Source organism: Mauremys mutica, chromosome 6 (assembly GCF_020497125.1).
Source record: "Mauremys mutica isolate MM-2020 ecotype Southern chromosome 6, ASM2049712v1, whole genome shotgun sequence".
Classification (NCBI taxonomy): domain Eukaryota; kingdom Metazoa; phylum Chordata; order Testudines; family Geoemydidae; genus Mauremys; species Mauremys mutica.
Genome location: NC_059077.1, coordinates 84,722,563 through 84,749,850, shown reverse-complemented (window position 1 = coordinate 84,749,850; position 27,288 = coordinate 84,722,563). Strand labels below are relative to the sequence as shown.

Here is a 27,288-nt window from a genome sequence, read left to right as displayed (position 1 = left end):
GAATTTGACTCCAGAATTGAAATAGAAATTTAATTTGTTGATATCTAAGTGCTAAGTGATAATGTCTCATACAATGGGTGCGTGAGTCTAATTTGCATATATAGTTATGTACATTCTCAAATATACACTTTGTTACTGTAATTTAGTTGCCAGTATTCAGTTCAGCTCTCCATCTCTTAAACTAACTTCCAAATGTAACTTTCTCAAGGAAGTATTCAGTAAAATTCTTATTAATGAAATAGCAAATCCAGAAAATGCAAGGAAAAGGAAAAAACTAGAAGCAAGTTTCAGCTTTAGCTACACTGAAATGTTGGGGAAAAAATACTACAGCTTTGAAATCTGGTAAAAGGGTAGAATGTGTAAAAGACTTTGTGGGCAGAAAATGTCATTTTATCAATGAGTTTTTTTCCCCCTGTAGCATTTTTTTTTACCTTTTATTGAATTTCATACAGCACAAGAAAACTTCTTCGTTCCACTCAATCCCTTGTCAAAGTCCACTTTTTCAAGAAAACTTTATTTCAAAATAAATGTTTCATGCTTGTTTCTTTACTCTTTTTTTAAAAAAGGGTCAATGTGAAATCTAGTCAACTTCAAAACATAAAATAATCTCATAAAATCAACTTTTGATTGCCCTTAACAGTAGCAAGTATGACAAAAGGGGAGATGGGGCATTCAGGAAATAATTTGCTAAAAGCCAACAGTATATTTCCCCATGATTTTCAGGACCCATCATCGAGACTCACCAGCTCTTGGTCTATGTGAACATGAAAAAAGTTTTTCAAATCTGTGTAATGGAGCTAAAGCTAATTCTTCTTACTGCATGTCCCCTACTGACCCGCTCCATGTTCATTCTCATATGCTTCTGTGATCTGTATGCCAATACTATTATGATACATACTGAGTGTCATGCTGAGCAGATGCTGGTGAGTTTGGACATCAGGACTTGTAAAAGAAGGGAGGAAAATGTAAGCTTTAAAACACACTCAATCTGAATTCCCCATTCTATCTAGTGCATACAGTAGAAAATAGTAGTTACTAGATTGTTTTTTAAGCACGTACAGGTTACTGTAGGGATCCAGAACTATAGACTATGGTAGCCTTGGTATATAAAGTAAGCCATTTAAATACAGTAAAGGTCACTCTTGCCCTTTTTGATTTATTTATTTAAAAATACACATCTGCATTAGCTTCTTTACTCTCCCAACCCCTCCACTCATGGAGAATTAAGAAAATAGTGAGGGATTGACTGAAAGGGGTATACTGTGGAATGGATAAAAGGGAAAATACATCTTTCCAGAAAGAACCAATCTCTGCCACTACATTGAACTCAAGGAGCTTTATGAAACTCAAAATGAATGATTCTGTAACACTGCATATCCCCCCCACACACCCCACTCCACCCCAGTTCTTTTTCTAGAGGCAGGTATCTAGGAGCTCTGGATCCCTGTTATTTTAGTTCATATAGGAAAATTCCAGGGCAGCGAGAAGAGCAGTCACTCTATTTTTGTTTTTATTTTATTTGGGCCAATTATTTTTCTCTATGAAGATTTATTTAGAACTGTAACACTGGAAATGGAAGGGCTGGTTAGTCACATGTGCTATGTTAATGATGCAGTCTTGATTTGGTTAAAGCCTGTTGTTTTATTCACTCTTCCATGCTGACTCCCTCTGAGCAGAGATTGATACTGTGCATCAGTCTGTTGAGAAATCATGCAGACCAATGCTTCTGGTTTTAGTGTAAACATATGGGAGTTGGTACGCTGCTGGTACTCTGTCAGCACTAAATTACAAAATGCATTTCACTGGCATGCCATGTTTTTGTTTTTATTCAAATTCAAAATGGAACATAAATTCTTGGCACAACAATTCAAAATTATAAAGAATATGTGCTACAACTACCAGCTCACCGCTGGTAAACTTCAGAGACTTTACAAAACATGTCAAATTTTAAAATGAAGGGTTAAATTTATCCTGTGTGTGTTTCCTTGAAGGCAGTAGAATTGCACCTGGGATGAATTTAGCTCATAATCTCCATGAATGAACAATATCTTTTTGTCACAGTGGGCATGATGGTATTGTTTCCCCTGTGAATCGTAATGTTTTAATTAAAGATTCATATGTGTTTGTGCCTCCTTTAGTGTGTTGAGCAGTGGACAAAGTCTTTACCCTTTGTTGTTATTGCCATTAGAATTGAAGAATGTGTTGAAACTAGTTTGTACACTGTTTAAACGCTGAAATTAAACCTTCTAATTAACGTAATTACTGGGTGAGAGATGACTGTCGTAAGAGAGAACTGAATATGGAGGGTGTGGAGGGGAAGGAGGGAAAGGGAGAGGTGGAATTTGATCACCAGCAGCAATCTGTAATTTCAAGGGTGGAGCAACTACAGGACTGTTTTGGAATTGGTTTTGGATTGAGAAGAAAAGCTCATACATTTAGTATGAGTAGAATATTATCAGGCACACAAGGTGTCGTCAGGTGAAAGGATTCTAAGCCAGCCAGCTGACTGGAATGCTGAGCATTAGTAAGTAAGACTTCCCCCCCCCATAGGCTTTTGGTGGTGGTATTTTTTAAACCCGCATGTCTACTGTATCACATACTTTACCGATACCTACTGTTCCTTATTACAGAACCTGTTTTGAATATCAGTAAACTTCCATTCACATCCTCTTTCTTCTCTCCCACTTCCCCAAAGCAATTATTAGAAGAAAAAATTAGTTTGACTGTCTGTTGTTTGTTTCAATGGCGTTTTCTTTGTGAAAGAAAACACCATCAATTTTGTGGAGTCTGAGTAATATTAAAGTAATAAGATTTAAACTTGGATATATGCTCTTCTCTCTCACCCTTTTTCCCCATTCCCAATAATTTTTAATATGAGCAGCTTGGTTGTAAAGCCTTTGAAAGATATTTATAAACAGCTTCAAAACAGCATTGAAGTTCCTGGTACCATCTTGGGTATCCATATCACAGTTAAGATTCATTTTGCAAATTACTTTGGGGATACATTTATATGCAACTTTCTTAAGAAGACTTTGCAGAAATTCATCTCTGGTTAACTTTTTAATGGATAAGATAGCTAAATACATATGTAAATATCCCTACATATCTAAACGGATCTCTTTCAAGGGCTGGTTAGGTCTTCTTGGCATAATCTAAGACATAGTTTCCATTTTGTTCTTCATTAAAGTGAATATCTTGTCTTATGTAGAGGTGTATTTGACCGGTATTCCAATCTATAACAAATATTCACAGTCAGTGATCAAAACCAGAAATAGCATTTGACAATTGATTTAGATAGCCAATCTGAAAGAGAAGTTAATTTGCTATTAATATGCCTGCCAAAGGCAGAAAATTGGTCTGATACCAACCCAGAAATGTTCAAAGATGTTTTGAAAACGTATAAAGCATAAAAATCTATGGTCAAAGAATGAGATTGCCAAGTGAACTGAGGAAAAGTTAGAGAACTCAGAGAACAGTGCTTCCCCCATACCATTATGGTACAGATGTTTGTGATTATTGTGGACCTGTCTTTCAGAGGTATGGAGAATCTGCAGTACCCATTTACTTCTGCAAGATTTGTAAGAGCTCAGCACATTTGACAACCAGGCCCTGTGTGTATAATACAGTGCTTCGCAGGGATTTGATATTGAAGTTGAGAGCAGTGCACAAAATGGCTTCAAGCTCTAATATACTGTTATATGTATAGAAGTGGAAGTTAAGAATAGGGAGTTATAATAGACTTTGCAGTTACTGGCATTTTATAATATTTTGTATCAATGTACAGAAGAGACACTGTTGTTAACTTGTATAAATTAATAAATCCAGTAAGGTTCTACAGAAATTAAGCACAGCTCTATAGAAATTACTCTAAAAATCTAATTGAATAGGAAATAATAGCCTTTCTATAACATTTTAAGCCAGTTTGTAGAGATAATTATATCCATACTGTTACATTCTACAGCAGGAATTAATAATTTCATTATTAAATCCTGTAATTCCTTTCCAAAATGGGCACTGCAGTGGCCAATCCTGCAAACTTTTATACTCGTGTATAGTTACATTGCCTTCAGTTGAACTACTTGTGCACATAAAGTTAACCATGTATAAGCATTTTCAGGATTGTGCCCATATTTTGCAGTGTCTTTGGTTTGGATCTTTTTATTATTTTTGTTTCTTTGCTTGGTTTTATTACACAAAAAAAGTAAAAGCAGCTAATTAATTGAATGTTACCAAGAAAATGTATCCATTTTAGCTTCCTAACTTACCATGTATTTCCCAGTTTTTAAAAAAACACATAAAAACGTATGTGCTAAGTACATATATTTATGATTTTTTAAAATGTTTGTTTAAATGTATTTACAATATCACTATGCATATTAAAAATGCACTGGGAAACAATGCTTTGTGAAGTAGAGTGCATGTGTCTTACCAGGATCATTTTCAAAGTCTTTATTTTTCAATATACTAAAAATAATTAGACGAATCACATAGTAATAATTTTCTAAATTTGATTCTTTGTAAATTAGATTTTTGATTGTACATGCTCAGAAAATCCATCTTAAACCAGTAAGCTTTCATGGATGTTTTCTTTTCAATAATGTTTTAAAAAATAATCACTCTGAGGCTGAGAACTTTTGTGGCAAGTTTCTTCCTGGATGGAACTTTCATAGTTGAGTTATTAACACCTGAGAATTGAGGTTTGTAATGGAAACTTCAACTCTGTTTTAACCATAGCTGCGTTGTGCAGGAGGTCAGACTAGATGATCATAATGGTCCCTTCTGACCTTAAAGTCTAAAGTCTATAAATGCATCCAAAAAGGAACTTCAGAGGCCTTCCTTCACTACTATCACTAGTCACTAAAGATATGTCAACACCACGAAAACAAACAAGCAAATAAATAAAAAACAACCCTGCGACAACATGTCTCAGAGCCACGGTCTACAGACTCAGGCTCAGGCTACGCTGCTAAAAATAGCAATGTAGACATTCCCACTCGGGCTGGAGCCAGTTTAGAGACGCGCTCTCTTATTTTCTTTTTGAGACATAAATCTGTTGAATGCTTTTGAGCACTCAGACTTTGGATATAGAGAACGTGCTTGTACAGAAAATAAGGCTTTATTTCAGATGTTTGGCTTTAGGCATTATCAACGATAGGACGAGTTTAAGATGAACACGTTAATAAGTGATTGATTGGATTACATTGTTTAAACCTTTGTGTGACTGAATTCCATGCTTTGTCACTGTGCACAATGTTTTTAATTCCTTCTAAAACCTACTGTACAATCAACTTTTCCCATTAGTAGTTAAGCTTCTGAATTACCAGTGAAATACAGTACTTCATTCAGGGGCTAGTTAGCCAGTAGTACACAAATAATGCTCAACTACTGTGCAATCAGCCTGCTGTTCTCTGTGTTGTCTGCTCATCTTTGAATGTTTTGTTTTTACATTTGTGTGTAAGTTGAGCACTTAGGGCCTGATCACATTACTCCTTATACAAGTAAGAGTTTCCCTTTGAAGTTAATGGGAGTTTTTTTGTATAAGGCGCATGGATGTGGGCTATAAATCAGCAATTTCTCCCCCCACACACACACATTCTTTCATTACGGTCAGGAAAAAAACATTATTTGGAGAAGTTTCGGTCATAGCAAGTGATCTTAAAAATAAATAAAATCTTCATTCAGGTTGATAGAATCTCCTGTGTTTTTTTAATATGATTTGCTAGTACTTGCTTACTTACCATGAGTTTAGAGGGGGGCCCATAGCAATTTAATGCCTCATCCTGTTCCACATAAAACTTTTCTGAGTTAAGCCGGGTATAAAATGTCTGGAATGGGATCCAAAGGTACACAGAGTAGGAATGGAATACAGAACACTGTAAACTTTACACATATTACATCATTCTACTGAATGGAAAATAGTGTGAGGGCGTGAAGGGCAGGCAGTGAATTTAATTATTTTTGTATGCATTTTGCAGAATAAGAAACTTTAATATTAAGGTGGGGGGTTGTATGTTGTTGTTCTCAGCCAGAGTCCCATCCTGCACTTCTGTATTCAGTTTGTGGTCATTTATGATATTTTGGGCAATCAGCCCAAATACTAAAAATTCTCTAACAAAGGAAGGACGTAACAGATGTTCTGGCGTTTGACTTAGAAGGCTTGGTGAGAAAACTATTGAGAGGGTGTACTTGAAACAGAATGAACTAGAACCTTAGTGCATTTCAGCTGGAAAATGTTGTTTGCCTAGATCTGGAAATGCAATTTTAAGGGTTTGTACTTGATGTAAATATACTCAAGGATAAGTGACAGAGGTGTAAATGAATGTAAGGTATATTTCTAAATAAAGGGAAAGAAAAACAATTCCGGAAAAAGATTCACCCGATAGATAAATCAGGTAGTGCTTTAAAATGAAAGCATATTGACTTTTGTCAAAAGTGTTTGTGTGCGCATATGTAATAGAGAGACTTGCAGGAATTTATTGGATATATTTTTGAAATATGAAAAATTAAACTCGTGTTTTTGTATGTTCATATGCCCATATACTAAATATGGGGAATAAATAATGACCTCTGTTTTGTAAGTACAGTTAAACCCTGTTATCTCGACGGCCTAGGGGTTTGCCAAAAGCCATCGAGATAACCAATGATCGAGATAAACCCCTATCCACCCCCCCACCCCCTCCCTGCCCCCTTACCGCGCTGCCTGCACGTGGCTGGATCCGGCAAAGTGGAGCCGGGCGGACGGACGGACGGACGGACGGGCGGGCGGGGAAGCGGAGCCGGCGGGCGGGCGGCAGGCGAAGCCGGGACCAGGTATGTGGGGCGGGGACGGGCAGGGACCAGGTATGCGGGCCGGGCGGGCGGGCGGGCGGGGACAGGCAGGGACCGGGTATGCGGGGCGGGGAAGCGGGGACCGGCGGGCGGGGAAGCGGAGCCGGCGGGCGGGCGGCAGGAGAAGCCGGGACCAGGTATGTGGGGCGGGGACGGGCGGGGACGGGCGGGGACCAGGTATGCAGGCCGGGCGGGCGGGGACAGGCAGGGACCGGGTATGCGGGGGCGGGGAAGCAGGGACCGGCGGGCGGGGAAGCGGAGCCGGGCGGGCGGGCGGCAGGAGAAGCCGGGACCAGGTATGTGGGGCGGGGACGGGCGGGGACGGGCAGGGACCAGGTATGCGGGCCGGGCGGGCGGGCGGGCGGGGACAGGCAGGGACCGGGTATGCGGGGGCGGGGAAGCGGGGACCGGGCGGGCGGGGAAGCGGAGCCGGCGGGCGGGCGGCAGGAGAAGCCGGGACCAGGTATGTGGGGCGGGGACGGGCAGGGACCAGGTATGCGGGGCCAGGCGGGCGGGCGGGCGGGGACAGGCAGGGACCGGGTATGCGGGGGCGGGCGGGGAAGCGGAGCCGGGCGGACGGCGAAGCGGGGAACCGCGGGGCTGGGGAGCCGGGGAGCGGGCGGCTGGGGACACGGTGGGTCGGGGACGCGGGGAGCCGGGCGGCTGGGGACGCGGGAAGCGGGCGGCTGGGGAACCGCGCGGCTGGAGAGCCGGGGAGCCGGCGGCTGGGGACGCGGGAAGCGGGCGGCTGGGGAACCGCGCGGCTGGAGAGCCGGGGAGCCGGCGGCTGGGGACACGGTGGGTCGGGGACGGGCTCGAGATATTAGGGTTCGGCAAATCGACATAAGGGATGAGAAACTCATAAGCCAAAGAGGGAGTCTGGCGGTTCCACTTGTAAACCGTCGACTTAACAGGATTGGCAAGTTAACCGAGGTCGACATAAATGGGTTCGACTGTACTTTAATAGACTACAGAGCTCTGTTGATATCCCAACCCTGAGAGTGAAAATAGAGTAGATTTTGACATCTCAAATGGCATATGTTGTGTGGAATCTTCATGATCAAAGTGATCATTTTTTAATATAATATAACACACTTTAAAGTGCATTTCCTGCTGCTATACCTTCTCTTCCCCTTGCTCTCAAGTCCTTTTCTGTGTTTCCTCACTTTCATTGCTACTATCACTAAAACTACCTGTCAAGTGTATGTTTCCAGAGTCACAAAAAATTATTGATTTTAAACTATTTTTCACTAAAAACAATTCAGAAGCTGATTCTGTAGTGTAATTCCATTGATGTTAATGGAGTAGCACCAGTGTAAAACTGCATTAGCAGGCAAAGAATCGTGTCCATTATCAGGAGCTAAAAGTAATGGTTAAAGGCATATCTCTGTGGAGAAACTGCTATGGAAACCCATAGTCTAACCCATAAAAGGCCAACTCCTGCCCATCTTTAATATTGGAAAAATTTTCATCTGAGTCAGGTGAGCAGAACTGGGCCCAGTGTCCCATTTATATTCTGTTACTTGATACCCAGTAACGGCTATTTTTAAAACCTCCGTGTTCCAAATGTCTTAGCTTTAGTATTTAAAAAATTCTCGCCCTCCCCATAGACTAACAATGTACAAAACCCAACTCAAACTGTTAAACTTCTCCTTGCACTACGGTAATTTAAAAATAGCCAGATCAAATCACAATTTGGTCTAGCAAATTTCAGCCTGGATTAAATGTTTATGGCTGAATTATTAAACTTTAAAAATAGGAGTGTGTAGCAGAGATTCTGGCAGATATACCTTTGCAGTAACAATGTTAACATTAGCCACTCCCACTGTATTTAATAGCACTGGGCCCGATAAGAATATTACACAACACTTGCCTAAATGTAATAAGGTAATAATTGGAGATATACCAATCTCCTAGAGCTGGAAGGGACCTTGAAAGGTCATCAAGTCCAGCTCCCTGCCTTCACTAGCAGGACCAATTTTTGCCCCAGATCCCTAAGTGGCCTCCTCAAGGATTGAACTCACAACCCTGGGTTTAACAGGCCAATGCTCAAACCACTGAACTATCCCAATGTCCTTTGAGCCACCACAATGGGTAAGTACCAAATATGTTTATCTCCCATAATGGGTTTAAATCAAATCTCTTCCATTTCCCATATGTTTTTAATCATGAATAAAAAGTAATGGATATGCCTACACATACAGTATGTGATATACAGAATAATCAGTGTGAAATTTATATGTATAGAATAGACATTAAAAGTTTAGCCTATTGTCTTTGAAATGGAATTACTATGCTCAAGGGTAAAGTTATGATGAAATGTTTCTTTGTGAAAAGCAGGGCTGGGGAAAAAACGCCATATAACCTGACTGAACCTGCATTAGAAGCCACCTGGTTTCCATTTTGCTGGCTCAGCACTTTGTTAGATCATATAGGTTTAATCATTTATGACATTTCAATGCACTTAGATTAGATTGCAGATGTTGAATTTCTTCTTAAATGGATCTTCCCTCCATTAAGTAAATTATTGACAAATATTTTGTACCAGGCTTAAGAAGAAGATATTTCAGCTTGCAAGCTGGTAGCAACTGCTGGCCTTTTAAAAACATTATGGGTCATGCCTAGCGACGATATCAACAAGATGTACCAAACTAGGGACTCTAGAAATGTATTTACATTGCTAATTCTAATCAGTTCAAAGTACTGGTAAGATGAAATCCTTGTGTTCTCATCTTTCTGGAGACTACAACATCCCACTATGTTCTCCTTTTTCCCCTCTGTTGCTTTAATGCTACTCTTAAAAATACTTTTTTGCAATGTTTAAGAAAAATAACTTTAATTTTTCTGATGTGAATATCGGTTGAATTTGTTTTTGGGGGTGTGGAATGGATCTTTACAATGAATTAATGTGAATTATATTACAAAAAAAAATGTCAAGACCCTGATTCTGTAGCGCACATCTGCTTGTGCTTACCTTTAAGCATATGAGTAGTCCCAGTAGTTTGTTGGACTGGGGCCTAAGACATTTAAAAGATGTACAGCATTGGTTATGGAAGTGCAAACTGGTTAATCAATATAGAATTTAGGGCCAGATTTTCAAAAGAGCACAGTTCCCATTTAGGATCCTCCGTGAAATGGGCGCAATTTGAAAAGGGCTCAGTACCCAGCAGCTCCCCAATGACTTAGTAGGAGCGGTGAGTACTGATCTCTTTTGAAAATCTGGCCCTTACAGGTTGGTCTTTTTAAAATGTCAAATAATTTCCTTTAATATGGTTTCTGGGGTTACATTGCATCCGAAGAAGTGAGCTGCAGCTCACGAAAGCTCATGCTAAAATAAATTTGTTAGTCTTTAAGGTGCCACAAGTACTCCTGTTCTTATTGCTAATAGTGTTGCACACTTGAGAGAAAATTGTAATTGAAAAAACCTTTCCAGTGGCCACCATAAAATGCAACTGTATGTAAGGTTTTTGGTTGCTTGTATATTGACAATTGCACTATGTTTAACATCCAGCATACTTTATCCTCTTCATTTGAAAGGGAACATTGAAAGTCTTTGAGATCAAGATAATTATGTTTGTGTTGCATACATAATTTTGTACTATTCTTCTGGTTGCAAGCCCTTCACCCAGCAAATATGTTCATATGGATAAAGAAGACAGAATAAATTATATTGAATTATTTTGGCAGATAATACCTTTAGAACAATAAATTATGTAAGACTGTCTCCTTCAAAAAATGAAAACTTTGATGTTACAGATCTGAAAGTAATTGGAAAACTCATGCAAATGTATTCTTAGTCAAATAAATTACCTCGATGCCAAATTTGTCATATTTACTTGTAGCTAGTGATAGAAGATCTTTTTGTTGTAACAAAATTGATATTTCTAAATGTGTCATATATTGACTTTTCATGGTGTATATTTCATTATTTTCTTCAAGGAGTTTGACAGTAATTTTGGATATTAATATTTTATGGGAACAAGAAGATCATTTTCAGTACATTCCCCATTTAGAAAAATTTGGGGGAACACAAAAAAGCTGTTTGTTAGACAAAGGTCAAGATAGTCTGAGGAGTCTTGAGAGAGCCACCCACGTTGGGGGGACATATTCTGTCAGAGCTAGTTTACAGCTAGATGAGGCTGTGCTATAGAGACAAACATTTGTCATATTTCTTAATGGTAGTTAAAACATTAACAATATAGAGTATTAAAATTACTTTTTAGAGGTGGGAAGGATTGTCCAGTTCTATTTTAAGATGTTCTGAATTATAAACCAAACTGATTTTTCTACATCAGGCATTTTGTAGACAGTGACCTAAACTGTGTGCTGCTTCAGTTTTGTTAGTCTCTGAAATAGGCCTTTTTTTGTTTTGTGATTCAGTTCAAAGCATTTTTTTGGTCAGCTGTAGATTTCATATATGTTTCTGTGCATTAATCCAACTGCAGACTAGCTCGCTCAGAATTAGAATTTCTTAAGTTACGTTGTACCACAACATATAGTTTAACAGCTGTTTGTGTGTGTGGAGGTTTTTATTGAATTTGCATGCTATTTGATATTGAGCATATTTTTGTCCCTGAAGGAAAATCGCCTGTTTTCATTTAAAAGAAGTGACTGCACAGACAAACAGCATTTAAGAATATTGTTTAAGGTAAACCGTGACCAAGTCTGTCTAAATTTGTTTGTTAAATAAGTAGTAGTATCTTGAATTCTCAGTCTTATTTCTTCGGGACATTGTGAGGAGGGAGAGATTTGTTTTAAGAAAGTTTTTGTTTAATTGCAGCCAGCAGAAAACAACCCTGAAGGCAAATTGTCCATACAGAGAGTTTACTACTCAAGAGTCTTGCTCTTTTTTTTTTTTTTTGGTTTGGTTGGCTGGTTCAGAGTAGAGGCTGAGAGAGGGCCTATAAATCTTTTCTGTTGGACCAGTAGCAGTGCTTTCTTATCTGCGTTTAATGAGGAAACTCCATTCACTAACAAAGCTGTGGATTGGTTTTTTTTCTTATGCAAAGGATGGGGAGGAATTCTGTTTGACTTTGGGAAATCTTTAAAAAAAAATTTTTTTTTAAAGATTTTCTGGGACTGCCTTCAACCAAGGAAATGCTGCTGGATTCTATTGCGTTTCTGAAACGAAAAACCTTCTCCATATAATTTTCAAAGGTCAAATAGCTTTAATTCTGTTTTGGCCATGTTTGTGTTGAATTTCAGCCAGCATTCTCCAGTGTACAGTAGTGACTTTTTTCCTTTCCCTCTTGTTTTCACTCAGTATAAACAGTTCCTTGCTGTTGTAACATAGACAAATATAGCAGAGGACTCTTTTCTGGGAGAAGTGTCTCCCCATGCATTTCTTAACCATTTTTGGGAAGAATTGATCTATCTGTGTATGAGAGAGAGGGAGGCAGTAGCTGTAAATTGAATTGACATCATATGTATTACTTCCATTGATCCGCTTTTAGACTACAGCCAGGATAAAAGGAAATGGCATCAGGGAGGAAGTATGCTCATTTAGGCTCAGATCCCAGTGTGATAATGGAGTAATAATAGAAATCACGCCACTGTCAATCGGTTGCTGCATTAGTCCGAGGCGCATTTCCCCTCCAAGGAGGCTTTCAATGACTTCATTCAAGTGTAGGCTGAAGCAAACGGGATATTCAGCATACCAGCTGTACTACTTTAGTGATTTGTATCCTGGCTTAGGGGTGCAGCGCAAGCAGTGGTGCTGTGGATGCTCAAATGCATATATCTGTGTCACATTTCATGGCTGTGAAAGGTCAGTAGTCAAATGTTTCAATTACATTTTTCTAGTATAAATGGTGAATCTGGCATTTATTGCATTATTCTAATGGGAGAATTGACAAATAGTCTTTTTAGTGTGGGTGGTCTTCTGGGACGTGGGGCCCATGACCTTAGAGCTACACTGAGAGAGCTTTGAAGAGGTAAGATTCGTTGTCGTTTTTATGGGCTATGGGTGGTGTTCAGAAAATTCATATTTTATTCCAAGATGCTTTGTGGAAACTTTCTAAAAACTATTAAAAGTTCTGAGATTTACTTGTAACACCATACCCTATTTGGAGCATTACTGAATTATAGTGTGCTGTGGATAACATAAGAGAGCTGTTTTCCCTTGTCCCCAGATGTTTAGTAAACATTGAATCTCAGTATTTAAAGCAGGAGTGCATTTGGAAGTTACTTCAGTGGCAACCTACAGTTGTTGTTTTGTGGACGAATATTGTCCCTTTTTTCCCTCTTTGGTCTCTTTCAAATACAAAATCAGTTTTGGTGTACCACATCTTTTCAAAATTGTGTTTCAAAGTTAAAGGTCTAATTGTACAAACTTAAAAGCCACTGCACCAGTCTACGAACAAGAAGCAATTTCTAATACGCTCTATCTGAAAAGAAAAGAAAAGCAAAAGTATTCAGTATCTTGGTAGAGGTAGTACAGACAGCAACTTCAAAAGCAAGACAAGCAAAATAAGATTAACAGTATTGGGAAAATGACCTTCTAGCTGGGATATTGTTTAATTGTGTGGAACATTACAAAAAAGCTCCAGTGTTCTTGATCACAACATATTAATTCATTCCCTTTTTGTAGTATTTGTACAGTGAAGTACAATCAGCCAAAAAGCCCTGGGAAAGTAACTTGATTTCTAAGCGGTTTGGGGGTGGGGGGTTGGGACTAGAACTATCTGCTTTAAAATATTTGTACATGACGTTGTATCTGTCATCGCCATACTACCACTACACCAACTGGTAGCATTAGATTCACATTGTAATTAGTGTTTTAATTCTGACCACATTTTCTGGTGTAAGATTTCTCCTTTAACAATCACATCAAACTGAGCATTTTTGTGTGACATATATTCCCTTATTTGTCAGAGAATTTTTGCTTTTTAATACAGAAAACTGTTTTTATTTTTTCCAGGTAGAAATGGACAGTGGCACTGTAAAATTTGCCTTCCCATACCTTGTTCTTGCTATATCATATATTTCTACTAAACATTATGTACTCAACATGCAGTCAGAGAATTCGATTTCTCAAAAGTTAAAATGCTTTTCTGGTACTTAAAGTGCAATTTGTTGCTATTGTTATTTAACATTTATATTGTGTTAGCACCAAGAAGCTAGCCAGGCCAGGGTCCCATTGTTACAGGTGCTGTACAAACATATGGAAAATGACAGTCTTTGTCCCAAAAAGCTCACAGGCTAAAACACACGACACAACAGGTGGAAGAGACAAACATTTGTGTCCGGGTTGGAGATTGGGGAGACCAGGTAACAAATAATAATAGGATGTTTGCAGTTGATTACACATCTATATATTTATTTACCAAGTTTGAGGTTTTCTTAAATTATAAAAAAGTCTTTACAACAAAAAAGAGAGAAAATATTTGGTTTACAAAATAATGTAATTCATACCATTCCATCTGGGAAAAACAAGGAATCTATACACAAATGGGGATTTTTGTTATAGTCTTTGCAATGAAGCTTTGTGGAGCTTTCCTCATCTTGATGCAAGCTACATGTCATGTTAGGGAGAGTCCTTTTATTAAGGGGAGTGGGGAAACCTGAGGGAATAGTTTTGTGCTCCCAGCATTTAGTTAAAATGAATAAGAAAGGACAAAATGTTATAGCTGTGCCCACTTAGTGCCACTTTAGTTGGGTCTGTCAGCATTTCCTCCGTTAATGCTTCTACCTGCTGCGCCAAACACTCTCTGTTCAGTAGCTCATAATGTGGCCTTAAATTATGCTGTGAGCTGTAACCTGGCATACAGGGTTCCATCCCAAGGACTTAGAACGTTGGGAAATGAAGACGTTACAAGTTTGTTGGGTTTTTTTCTGTGTGCTCAAATGTAATATACATTTTAAACTGTAATTCTCAAAATGCAGCACAGCACCAGATACAGTGAAGAAAATTAAGGACATGATTATTGCCTTACCTCTGAATTTCATTGCTTCTGTTGGCCTAAATCAGGTTCCCCAACGTTATTTTAAATAATAGCACTTTGTGTGTGAATTAATATTACGGATATGGTGAAGAACCTTGAAAAATAAAACAAAACCACAACTACCTGCAGTTTCTAAAAGCTAAGGGTAGCTGTATTATCCTTCTGTTTAGCAGAGAAAGCTTTCTAAATAAGCACTTGGTGTTCTGCAGCATTTCAAATTTTATTAGCATTCACAATAAATTCAGTTTCCAAGCAGAGCCAATTCCCAGACGTCTTTCCCGTCTATCATGTTCCCCCCACCCTTAGACCTCCCCCCGCCACTTGAAGCAGCTGCTCTTGGACCAAACAATAAACATTTGAGTTGGCATTTTAGTGTGTGACTTTAAATTGAAATATTAATAATATTTATTTTCATTTATTACTATTTTTAACTTTTCAGTTTTCCTTGCAGTTGGCAGGTTTGAATGTTACTTTGAAAATGTTCTAATTAGAACAAGTGAGTAGGTTGTGGCTTTTTTCAAACCCCAAGAATACAGCTTTAATAATAAAAGAATGCATTGTAAGGAAAACAAATTGTTAAAATGCTAGTGATTTATGTCCCTTCTTATTAGCATCTGATTTATGTGCTAATGCCAAGCGATGTCAGTCGGAGAGTGAAGATAATGTCTCATTGCTTGTTTAGCTGGTGATATCTGCCAAAGCTTTACAGGTTAAGATTTGAGCAGAAAATTCTCGATTGCTTCATGGTCTTTGAGCAGAAAATTCTCGATTGCTTCATGGTCTTGTTGCCAGAGTGCTGCTTTTTGGTATGCAAGGGGCTGTCATTAAAATAAAGAAACATTTAGGAACTCTCTGATATCCTTCCAGGGGGTCCAAAGCAAAGTGAGAGGGAACCTTTTTTCATCTCAGGCTAATTGTAAGGTAAGGGCTTGTGTAGTCCAAGCAATCAACCTTGGCTGCGGTGTCTTTCATGAGAAGAAGAAGATGAAAGTAATGTTCTTTATGTCTGCCTTTGGCTGGCACCTGGTAAGCTTAAGAAGACAGGGTGGAGTGGTGGGCAGCGCAGCAGGAGGAGAAGGCCTTAGATCAAAAGGGAGACCCTCACAGAATGTGACCTTAAATTGGGACAAAAGTAGAATTAGGGTGGAAGCAGTATGATTTTGTTCTTTACTAATTTGCAAAATGGTAGAACCGAGTAATGCTGGGTTTGAATTGTGTATGCAAGAATTTAAGTTGATAATGTGGTTGGGTTTTTTTGTTTTTTTTCCTTTTGGTGTCCCAGAATGGAGAAAATGGGTGTGTGTGGGGAGGGTGGGGGGAAGCATTTGAGTGAATAAGGAACCTATGATAGGACTTTCAAAACCCTGAATTTCCAGTGTGTTTCCTGGCAGCTAGTGTGTATTCTTACTTTGTGCTTTCCGTGAATTATTTATTTGTTCATCCGATAAACCTATTAAATGAAGCACTTAAGCACTCACTACATCAGGCATCTTGTGCTTTTCTCTTCAGGCTACCAGTGGTTCATCTAAAAAATGTTAGGTTTTGGAATCAGGAACAACTGCTAAATAGATATACACAATAGGTGCATAGACATTATATCTTTCCCTTCTTTTTGGTATGAGAATGGATAGCTTATGACTCTTTGCACTAGAAATGTGTTGTCACAGTCTTAATTTTGCTGCATGCCACTTATTTATATCATGTTTCTTTGTGCTTTAATGGAGGAATATACTGAAATTGTTTATATAATAAATCAACAGACCCCTGATGTAGTTAAACATTCATATGTCTGGTGGCCTCCTGAAGTGATGCAGTATAAATTATCCTTTTGTTTCTACCCCCACCAAATTCAACAAAATGAAATTACTTAGCATATGTATTCCATAAAGAACAGACCCTATTATTCCAAGATAATGTTTGAATAAGAAAACATGATTTTGATCTGATCTAAATATAGAAATGAAAAACCATGGAAAATGAGTCTTAACTAGGCCCCAGAACAGAGTCTTTCAAAATACAGACAACATGAACTCTGAGGTTTTTCCGAAATCAACTAGCTCTTCATCAAGTAGGTCAACATTTCAAACACATGCTAAAATTACACAAGTATCAGGGGGTAGCCGTGTTAGTCTGTATCCACAAAAACAACAAGGAGTTCGGTGGCACCTTAAACACTAACAGATTTATTTGGGCATAAGCTTTTGTGGGTAAAAGACCACTTCTACCCACAAAAGATTATGCCCAAATAAATCTGTTAGTCTTTAAGGTGCCACCAGACTCGTTGTTGTTTTTGTCGTCTTTGGTCTATGTCAGTTTTATTGCTTAGTAAGCAAAGTTTTATTCTGACAATACATGTATTTTACTCTTAGCTTCTCCCGGACCAGCTGGTCTTACTTCTGGAATCTCTGTTGGAGGAGAAGACGTTATGTCTCAGAACTCTGCAGTGCTTAGAGAAAACATACCACCTTGATGAGCAGGATGCAGAGGTAATTCATTAACCATCCCACTGCAATCTTAAACAGAGTCATTGTGCTATTGACTAGGAATATTGACATTCCATTAGGATCCAGGGCTATTCAAGCTCCTTTTTCCATTAGAGAATTCTAAAATTGTGTGTATATGTACTGCCGAAGAAGCAACAGGTACAGTATGCCTGCCTTACTCTGTATTTCCCTGTGTGAATGTGTGTGATATTAGCATATACTGTGTATATGCTAATATGTTTGCATACTATAGTTAGACTATCTAAAATAATTAGTACAGCCAGTTTGCATAGCCTCCATTATGTGTGTATATGTGAACAGTACACGCGCCTTTAAGAGATATGCGCGCACACATGTTAAAACTGCTTACTTCATATATACATATTGTATACTGGAACTTGTATGGTTTTGATAAAGTGTCAGACCTCAGAATGAGACCATGCATGTTTGTTTTGGTCTAAATTTCTTGTTCCACTTGATCAGCTCATTGTTTGCCTTTAGCTAGCACTCAGGCCTGACTTATATAATATAAAATTGTGCTTTTATGAGAGAGTAAAATTATTTCTGTGTTCATGGTATATGAGTTCCAAGGAGCAACTAGATCTTTACAGCTGCATCCATTAATTGCAGTATGTGTTTAACAGTGATGGGAGAAATTATTATTTACGTGATGATATAGATGTGCTTCAAGGGCTTGCAAACTTAGGGGCCTGATCCTGCAAACACTTACTACCGGACATAGTGTTAACTGTGGGGTCAGCGATCACTTAGTGCTTAAGCTTTTTGCAAGAGCTGTGCTTTATTCTGTGTCCAGTTTCAACTGGCTCTGCATAATAAGATGTTCACAGTGCCTCGCCCAGACACTCTGTCTGGGAACCACAGCCATTAAAGCACAATTCCCATACCATGTCTTCCCTTTTGATCTAAAACTTAATAACACTTACTACTACTGTGCAATAGTCCCAGTGACTAATCAGGCTGAGAGAATTTAAGTCAATGGGACTGCTCATGGTAGTAAGCAGTATTCACAGTAGTAAATGTTTGCAGGCTCTGGACCCCAAGTAGACAAGTGTTCAGAGAAAGGATGTTTGGGAGAAGATGGAGGAAATGAAACCAACCCAAGAAATATGCATTGTATAGATGCTGGTTAGATGTTCATAAACAGAAAATGGTTAGTTATTGAGAAGAATATATTCATACTAGTATAATGAAGGAGCACTGTTAAACTTAAGAAATTTGAGTCCTATTTAATTTAAAACTACTGTGAATACCACAGATAGTCACTGTGCATGCTTTATCATTTATAATTGAAATTTTATGTTAGTAATTAAAATGGAAGGAAAGAGTGAAATCTGGCTCATGTTTGTTACAATAAAATGGCTAGGCAGACATTGTAGTATGTTTTAGAACCCTGTATAAATCCAAACATTAATTTAAAAACTCCAATCTAGCCTTTTTCAAAAAAACTTTGCCTGGTGACATTTCAACTGTCGCTGTTTATTTCAGCTTTTTATTTTTTGTTTATCAGAGTTTCCAAGTGCCAGACTTATTTTTAATTAGTATTCAAACAGACTTTTCTATTTATAGGAATTAGGATATATTTTAATCACAAATGAATGCCAATGAAATGTCAGGAGTTCTATAATGGGAAGAGGAATAACTAGGGAGGTAGGATCAAAGCGGGAGCTCTAGTGTTTCTATTTCATGCCAGTGAATTGTGAGCTACTAGACCTTGGGTTTAGGGTTGTTTTGTTTGTTTGTTTGTTTTTCCTCCTTAAACTACATAAATTCAAGGATTTTTTGTAGCTTTACTTAACTGCACACCAGTGATCTTTCATATTTTTCTCTCTTTGCAACAAAATTATGACCTCAACAAAAGAAGCATAATCTCTGTTTTATTATACAAGGTGAAACCAAGGGCTTAAGAGACCTTTAAGAAGTACAACTAAGATAACATTACCATTAGAGTTTTACCAGTCATCAGATCAGAGACACGTACAGTCCTTTAAAGGGAATGTTAGTTAACACACTGTCACATACCTAAGGACGGGACCTTTCATGTTTCAAACTACAGTAAGTGCAGAGCAGAGTTTCTTTATAAAGACACTGGGACATAGAATTGCAGGATTCCAATCCAAGCTTTTAGCTGAGCTGTTAGTGTCTAAGTTTGATTAGCTGGGACATTAATCTGTTATAGATAAACCTACATAGTTACAGGATCTCCATTACTTTTATTAACAAAACTTCAAAATGTGAGTATTAGAAATGTAAGCATTCAAAATTGAAGGCATAGAAGTAAAATGAAAGCTGTTAGTGTCACAGTTTTTATTAAGGATCTTTTTTGTATATAGAACATTGTCATTTCCTGGCTAGCAGCAGACAGTTCAGTAAAGTACACTAACTTCTTCATTTTTAAGAAGTAATTATTTCCAGTTACATTAATTCTTGTGCTGGAGATTAGCCATGATCAGACCAACAGTGTGCTAAACTGGTATAATTCTTTAAAACAGGCATGGCACATGGATCCTACTATTAGCAGAAATTGTCAATGGAATATCCAGTACACTTTTCTTAGTACTGTAGGTAGCAAAGTGACCTCACTCTAGCAACAGAAGGAATATAAACATATATTAATTTCTCCTGCTAGTAAACTAAAGCCATATCTACACTTACAAGTTTACAGCGGCACAGCCGCTGTAAGAGCGCTCATGTAGCCACGTTATGCTTATGGGAGAGAGCTCTCCTCCTGACATAATAAAACCAGCTCAATGAGCACTGGTAGCTATTTCGGCAGGAGAGCATCTCCCACCAACACAGCACTGTATACACAAAGCGCTTATGCCAGCGAAATTTATATCACTCGGGCGTGTGTTTTTAGTGTGTATGTTTGTATCCGTTTCAGATTTTGTATTGCTAATTTTGGGGGAGGCAAGGAGTCTAAATAATCTCACCCCAGTCAGCTGTGTGGAGAGATGGGTAAGGCGGAGAACAGAGAAGACAAAATGCCTCTGGCAGCTTTCATCACTCCGGGCAGATTGAGATAAGACACATTTTTCTCAGTCTCTCTCTCTTACTTTGGTGCTCTTTAGAAAGATTGCTGCTTTGATACTTCAGCACAGCAGCATCAACATAACACTGAGACCAGTACAGAAGCAGAAAGGGAATATATTGTACAATAAGGTCTCGAGTCTAGTATGTATGGAGATTGGGTGAGCATGTATTAAGCCTGTTTTGGCCCTGAACTACTCTGTAGCTCACTCACATGTATGATACAAACTTCCCTGTCATATATCTCATTGGAGATGTAAATCTCTTTTCTGAATTTCAGAAACATTGCAGGTGAACTGATTATTGCTCGGCCTTTCACCATATATGAGTACAGTGCAGATCATTCCTTCCAGCTTCTGTTTCTTGAAGCCTTTATACACATTTGTGAAGCATTAACCTTTCTCCTTCCAGTTGAACATGCTTTCTGTTCCAGCCAGTGTTTCTCTTCTAAACATACCTGCACTTGCACACTGCACTGTATGGAATCAGAGAAGTGTGGGACTGGAAGGGACCTCAATGCAGTCCAGTCCCCTGCACTCAAGGCGGGACTAAGTAATAACTTGACCACGCCTGAGAGGTGTTTCTCTAACCTATTGTTAAAAACCTCCAGTATTATGTCTAGGTATGTTCCTGTGAGATACAAACTGCTATGAAATGGGTCATTCCCTTGTGCAGTATTGTTCTCACCTCCCCACTGTGCAGCACTTGGGTGTCCAGGGTTTTCAGCCTTAGGGTCAAACATGATTTCACAAGGACCAAGGGGCCAGAATCAGTACTTGGGGACAGATTATCTGCCTTGTTCTGTTCCCTTTTATGCCACTTGGGCAACTCAAAAGGAGCAGGTGCCACCCACAAGTCCCATACGCCAGGAATCCCCAGCAGGGAAAGTCCGCATGTGACACGGAGCTAACATAACTGGCTCCTATGTCTCCCTCCTTACAGCTTCTCAGGGGGCACATTGGGGGTAGGAAATGTCTGTGCTGGAGTGAACTGTACTTCAGTCATCTCCAGCTCGTTTATAGTCCCTAAGGGACTGTAGCTGTTCGGCAACAGCTAGAGCAAGACGTAAGCTGCACTAAACTGTGCTGGGGCAGAGTATCGAGGAAGCTGTAAGTAATTGATAGTTCTCAGCTTCTCTTCCCACCTCCCTCTCCCCCCCCTCGCCCCCCGCATGACCAGCCAAGCTCCTGCCTTGCTCTCACTGGGCTGCCACAGCCCAGTTGGTAAGCAAGCAAGGGAGCTACCAGAGCTACACTCCTCCCTGCTGGAGCAGGAGGGTGCTGAGCAGCTGCAACAGGAAAGAGAAAGCAGCTGCCCAGAGTACTCCCAGCTCACAAGGAGCTGTTCCAGAGGCTGCAGGGACAACAGTGGGAGGCAGCGCCCCTTACCTGCTCCACAGGAATGGGCTGATTTAAACACCAGTTAGGGAATATGTTGTCATTTAATAATCAGATATGCATAACACAATTGCCCTTAGCTGCCATTGTTGGACACTGTCTCCAGGGCCAGATGTGGGACACTGCTGGTCTAGTGGGACTATCAGTACTCACATGTCACGTTACCCTGTCTAAGACCTCGCATGGTCTAGGATGCTTGCTTAACTGTACTAACAGTATATCCCTCCTATTTGTGTAGTGCACATTTACAGTGAATAATGATTTCATTGCAATAATATTTCCCATGTACAGTTTAAACATAGGGACATTTGGAGAAGATACAGTAATCACAAACCTGTACGTTTGTTTTCCAGGTATTAAGTGCAGTAATATGAAATGTATGAAATGAACATGTAAAATACATCTTTAAAAACAATTTCAGAGACTTGTAGTATCTTCTACATTCTAAGCTTTTTTTCATCATCATCTTTTAGTGATTCAGCTGCCCCAATGTAGTGCCTCCTTGCAGTTACTTAGGTGAGAGCCAATTACATAGAAGAATTATTCTGCCGTCTCTCCTTCCCTCTCTTCTTGCCATGTTGCTTCCTGCAAGGTGATAAGGTAGTCCTTGGTCAGAGTACATGTCTAATGACTGCCTGTGATGTATCAGGGGAGATGAAGTCCAGCAGGGGAGTCCAGCCCATAGAGGACCATGGGGACATAAGGGCATGAAACTATAACTCCCATGAGGCAACCCAACAGGGGATTCAGTTTTTGACAAAAATATCAACATTTTCTACCAGAAGTAGACACTGAAAAAAATTAGCATAATGAAAAGCTCAATTTTACATAGAAAAACAATTTTTCTAGGTTTTTTAAAGGCTTAGGTTAGATCCTTAGAAGTTTATGGCCAAAGTTTTTAGTAGGTCTTCTTAATTCTACAGTACTTGTGGTTGCATGCTCTAGTTTGCATACACAAATGGATATCCTGGCACATACGATAGACATGATTTTACAGACCCCTGAACTGGGGGTCAGAAGCTGTTTTGTTATAAGCCCCCAAACAAGGAAATGAAGCAGCTCAGTGTGGGCTGTGTAGGTGGATTGAATACAGTATCCAAGAGGCTTCCAGTATGGCCAAAATCCTTCATTCCCTTTAGTTCTACTTATGTTGTATTCTCCTTCTGGGCTGAAGCTTCGGCTGACAGAATTATAGAGAGAGCTACCTGTGCTCCCTAGACATATATTCTAAGCATTGGTGACTTTGCAGATGAGCATTGCAAAATTTAGTTGTAGGGCACATAAAGCTGCAGTCTCCTAACCGTGCTTCAGGCTAAAGGGATATTTTGGGGACTGTTTGTTCCTTATTAGCTCCCCTAACCCAATCGTATTCCCTTTCTTTTCTCTCATAGCATTGTTAGATTTGGTTATGTGGGGTTTCCCTTCTCCTGTTTTTGAGGAAGTTGCTATAAAGAAATCTAGTCTGTGTTGGTAGTAACCAAACCACAGAAAAAGCATTTTTTTCTTCATTGGTTAATTGTTTCCTGCATACAATTGCCTTTTATTTGTAGTCACAGAACAATGGGCCATCGCTTTATTGCTCTGTTTCTGCTTTACAAATGGCTGAAGTCTCACAATTCTTTGAGACTGTTAGTCTAATAATAAATATCATCTAGTCTGTATGCATGCATGGGCTTGCTTGTCCTTAGAGAGTATTATGTTTATGTATCAGCCATTGTGTTTAAAATTTGGGAAGAGAGGATAGATTGGCTTGAAAGGAGAGGGAAAAACAACAAACCTACTTTTGTTGTGCAGAAGCTGGGACTTTCCAGGTGCACCCACTGCCCAAGGTCAGTTAACATTTTTTAAATCCTAATAACCTTGACAGTGTCTCTATTGATATGCTTATGTAGGCTGAGAAAACCTAGTTTAGAAGTTTCACTACAAGAATTTGAATAATTTAGTTACAGACATATTGACACTAGGGTGACCAGGTGTCTAGTTTTGGACCAGAACACCTGGTCAAAAAGGGATTCTAGTAGCTCGAGTCAGCACCCGACCAGGCCATTGACTGTTCGGTTGGCAGCGCCACTGCGAGACGCAGTGGGTCTGGCAGGCTCCCTGCTAGCCACCACACCACGCAGCTCTCAGGTCAGAAGCAGTCAGCATGTCTGGTCCTAGCCTTAGGGGCTGCCAGGCGGGGTCTGCGTGCTGCCCCATCCCTCACCCAGAAGCACAGCTCCCATTGGCTGGGTCAGGGCAGGGGAGGAACTAGTGTGAGTGTGGTGCATGAGCACTCAGTGGGCAGCTGTTGAGGGGTTGTGTAGCACGCCTCTCCCGCTGCTGCCCGGCCCTCTTCTCCTCGCATGGCTGGGCTCGAGCTGCGGTGCATGCCCTGCGGCGAACGCCGTCTGTCTGTTGCCCCATCGCCGGCACCCAGGAGTTCGAGGTATGTTTATCCCCGTCTCCGAGTGCTGGGAATGGGGCTGCACCCCTATCCCCCTCACTGCATCCCTCCCCGTCAATCACAGCCCCCCGCACCTCCATGGGAGTCAGTTTCTACAGATTTATTTATACAGGTATCTGGACAGGTGTGCATTTCTGTGGTTGTGCTCTATGGATTTGTATTTGGGCTTCAGGAGTGGGACTTTAATTATCAGCTGTGATAATGTATGGTCCTAATTCCACACATAAAATTACAATAACTTTAATGAATAAACAACATGGAGCTGGTTACAAAAAATGGGAAGAGGGAAGGGAAAGAATCATGAAAACCTTTGCGAAATTTCATTTTTTTAAAAATTACCCTTTTTTGACTATTTTGCTGCCAGCTCTAGTGTCCTATAACGAATAAAACCTGAAATTAGCATAATATATCTGTCAAAACAATAAATATGCCTGTTTGGGCCTTGTAGTTAAAATGAGCATGTGAGAGAGGGTGGGGGAGAGCAAGCGACAGAGTGAGTGGGGGGGTGGGGCCTTGGGAAGGGGCAGGGGCATAGGCACCAACTTCTCCTGGCGCCGGTGGGTGCTCGACCCCCCCTGCCCCACCCTATTCCAACCCCTTCCCCAAAGTCCCTGCCTCTGTTGGACTCCTTCCCCAAATCCGTGCCATGGCCTTGCCTCTTCTCTTCCCCTGAGTGCGCCACGTTCCCGCTTCTCTCCCCCCTCACTCCCACAGCTTGTTACGCCGCGAAACAGCTGTTTTGTGGCAGCAAGTGCTGGGGGGAGAAGCAGGGACACGGCGCACTCCGGGGAGGAGGCGGAGATGAGGTGGGCGAGGCGTGGAGCTTAGCTGCCGGTGGGTGCAGAGCACCCACCAAATATTCCCTGTGGGTGCTCCAGCCCCAGAGCACCCACAGAGTCGGCGCCTATGGGCAGGGGCGTGTCCTCGGGGAAGCGGCGGAGCAAAAGTGTTTGGTTTTCTGGAATTAGAAAGTTGGCAACCCTAATTGAGACAGTAGAAAAAGCTCACAGCTGTGTGTCACAAACGCTGATAATCAGTAATAAGCAGTCTTCTTATTAAGCTATTTCCACAATTAGCTTTCTTGGTTCCTTATTCTAGATAGGGACAGGGATGGTCTATAAAACCAAAAGACCAGAGGCCGTGGAAACAAGTCTACAGAGCAATAACAAAGGTGATGAGACAGAGAGATCTGTCTACAAAACCATTTAGGTATGCTACAGAACAGGGGGAGTGGATAGGTGGGAGTCTGTCAGTTCTATTTGATGCTGAACTGATCCGTCTAGAACTGTATTTTATGTCCTGGTTAATTATGATAGACTTGGTGATACAAAAAGTGGAATTTATATGAAACTAACAGTTTTATGCTACATTTCCCCACTACCTTCACTGGAGAGTTTGTTTTTCTTTCCTTCCTGCCTACAGAACTGGCTTACTTTTTTGTAATGTATGCTGCCTGCGTGGCAGATGGAAATTGTTTTGTTAGTTTTTCTTGCTTCAGCAAATTGGTTGAAATGCTATTCAGCTCATAACTCTTCCCCTTTATTTCGAGATCATAAGGTGGTAGATTTTGGGGAGAAGAGAGAGGGGCGAGACTGTAATTGTTTTTGCAGAAAATGTGAGTGTAATGAGTTAAGATCATAATATCATACGTCATGTGGGTGGCATATTGCCATTTTTATACAACTGCTTCATTGTACATGAAGTCTGCCTATGAAACCACGGCCATAAATTGGTGGCATCCTATTTCACTGACAGAGATCCAGTCACGCTAATATAAACCATACAAGGTGTTTGGTGCCCTAAAAATAGTGAGAATTATGTTTAGAACAAAATAATTTCAGCCCATTGATCCTTCCTAAATCATAAAATACTGGCAGATGTAAAAGTACAGATGAACTACAACACAATATCTCTCTCTCTGCTTCCTCCCGATGATTAAGTTAAGCCCATTCTTGTGCTCTATTATCCAGCTGTCTTGAAGGTTGTCATTGAGCATTGTTAGAAAGCACTCTTATGGAATAAAGCTCTGTACAGTATATTGTAAAACTTCTTGGAGAATGGGAATTGGTCAGGAAGGGTCAGACCATGTTGCTATACTAACGAAAGAGGGAATTAGCATGCTTTCTTTTCAGAATAGTTCACCGACTAACTCTCAGTCTCTGAGCATGCTTGGGGCTTTGGCGAAAATGGTTCAGTAACCCTCTGCACCATACATATGTACTTTTTAATACTATATATAAAACTTGCAGGTTTCTGTCATCAGGTTGCAAATACCTCCGCACAGCCTGCTTTAAGGACAAGAAGTCCCAGTTCCTACCTGTCTTAACTGATCTAAGGTCATATTGGACTGCAGAGCAAAACACTGGAATGTTTCGTATTGTATCATTGCATATAACTGGGGAAATATCTATACAACACTTGTACTGAGCCAGTGTCTTCTAGAGATGAGATCCACACATTGAATTGAGGCAGAGGAGGGGAATATGCAGTTTGTTAGATCAATCTGTAACTGACTGTGAACAATCAATTGAGATAACCCACTACCTTCGGACCAGCCATTGCATATAACTGGGGAAATATCTATACAACACTTGTACTGAGCCAGTGTCTTCTAGAGATGAGATCCACACATTGAATTGAGGCAGAGGAGGGGAATATGCAGTTTGTACTAATGCCCATATTGCCTACATTTTCTTTCTCTTCTTAAAACGGAAGGCAAAATAAAATCTGGTGTTTAAATTTAGATCCGTTAGATTAAAGCAGTTTTCTGTTTTAGTCTGTATTTAAACATACAGGACCAAATTAATCCCTGATGTAATTCCAATTGAAATCAGTGGAGTTTATGATCTTCTGGAGGCTGCAGTGAGTGGGAAAAGAAAATTGGAAGGGTGGTTTCTGATAATACACCCTTCACTTTCCAAAGATGAGGCTCAGGACATTGCAGAGCTGGGTGTGAGGCAAGAGAATTGGAACAGGATGAAGAAAAAGGCTTCCAATAATGACAATGGGAATGTCCCTTGCGTTGACTGGCTCTCGTATCTGCCACAGCGGAATTGATGTGCTGGGATGAATTTGTAAGCTTGCCCAAAGGATAATCTAACTCAACACCAGTAGCTATTATTCGGGCTTGTTTTGTTGCCGCA

At 40.1% G+C, this 27,288-nt stretch overlaps 1 protein-coding gene across 9 annotated transcripts in view; it reads left to right on the top strand.

The window, feature by feature from the left end:
• Positions 1 to 27,288, top strand: part of LOC123372719 (aminopeptidase O (putative)) — a 388,654-nt gene that overhangs the window by 339,753 nt on the left and 21,613 nt on the right. For all 9 annotated transcript variants that reach the window (XM_045021081.1, XM_045021084.1, XM_045021083.1 and 6 more), the window contains one exon: positions 17,141 to 17,257. In XM_045021081.1, the coding sequence (XP_044877016.1) occupies positions 17,141 to 17,257 (117 nt within the window). The remainder of the gene's footprint in view (positions 1 to 17,140; positions 17,258 to 27,288) is intronic.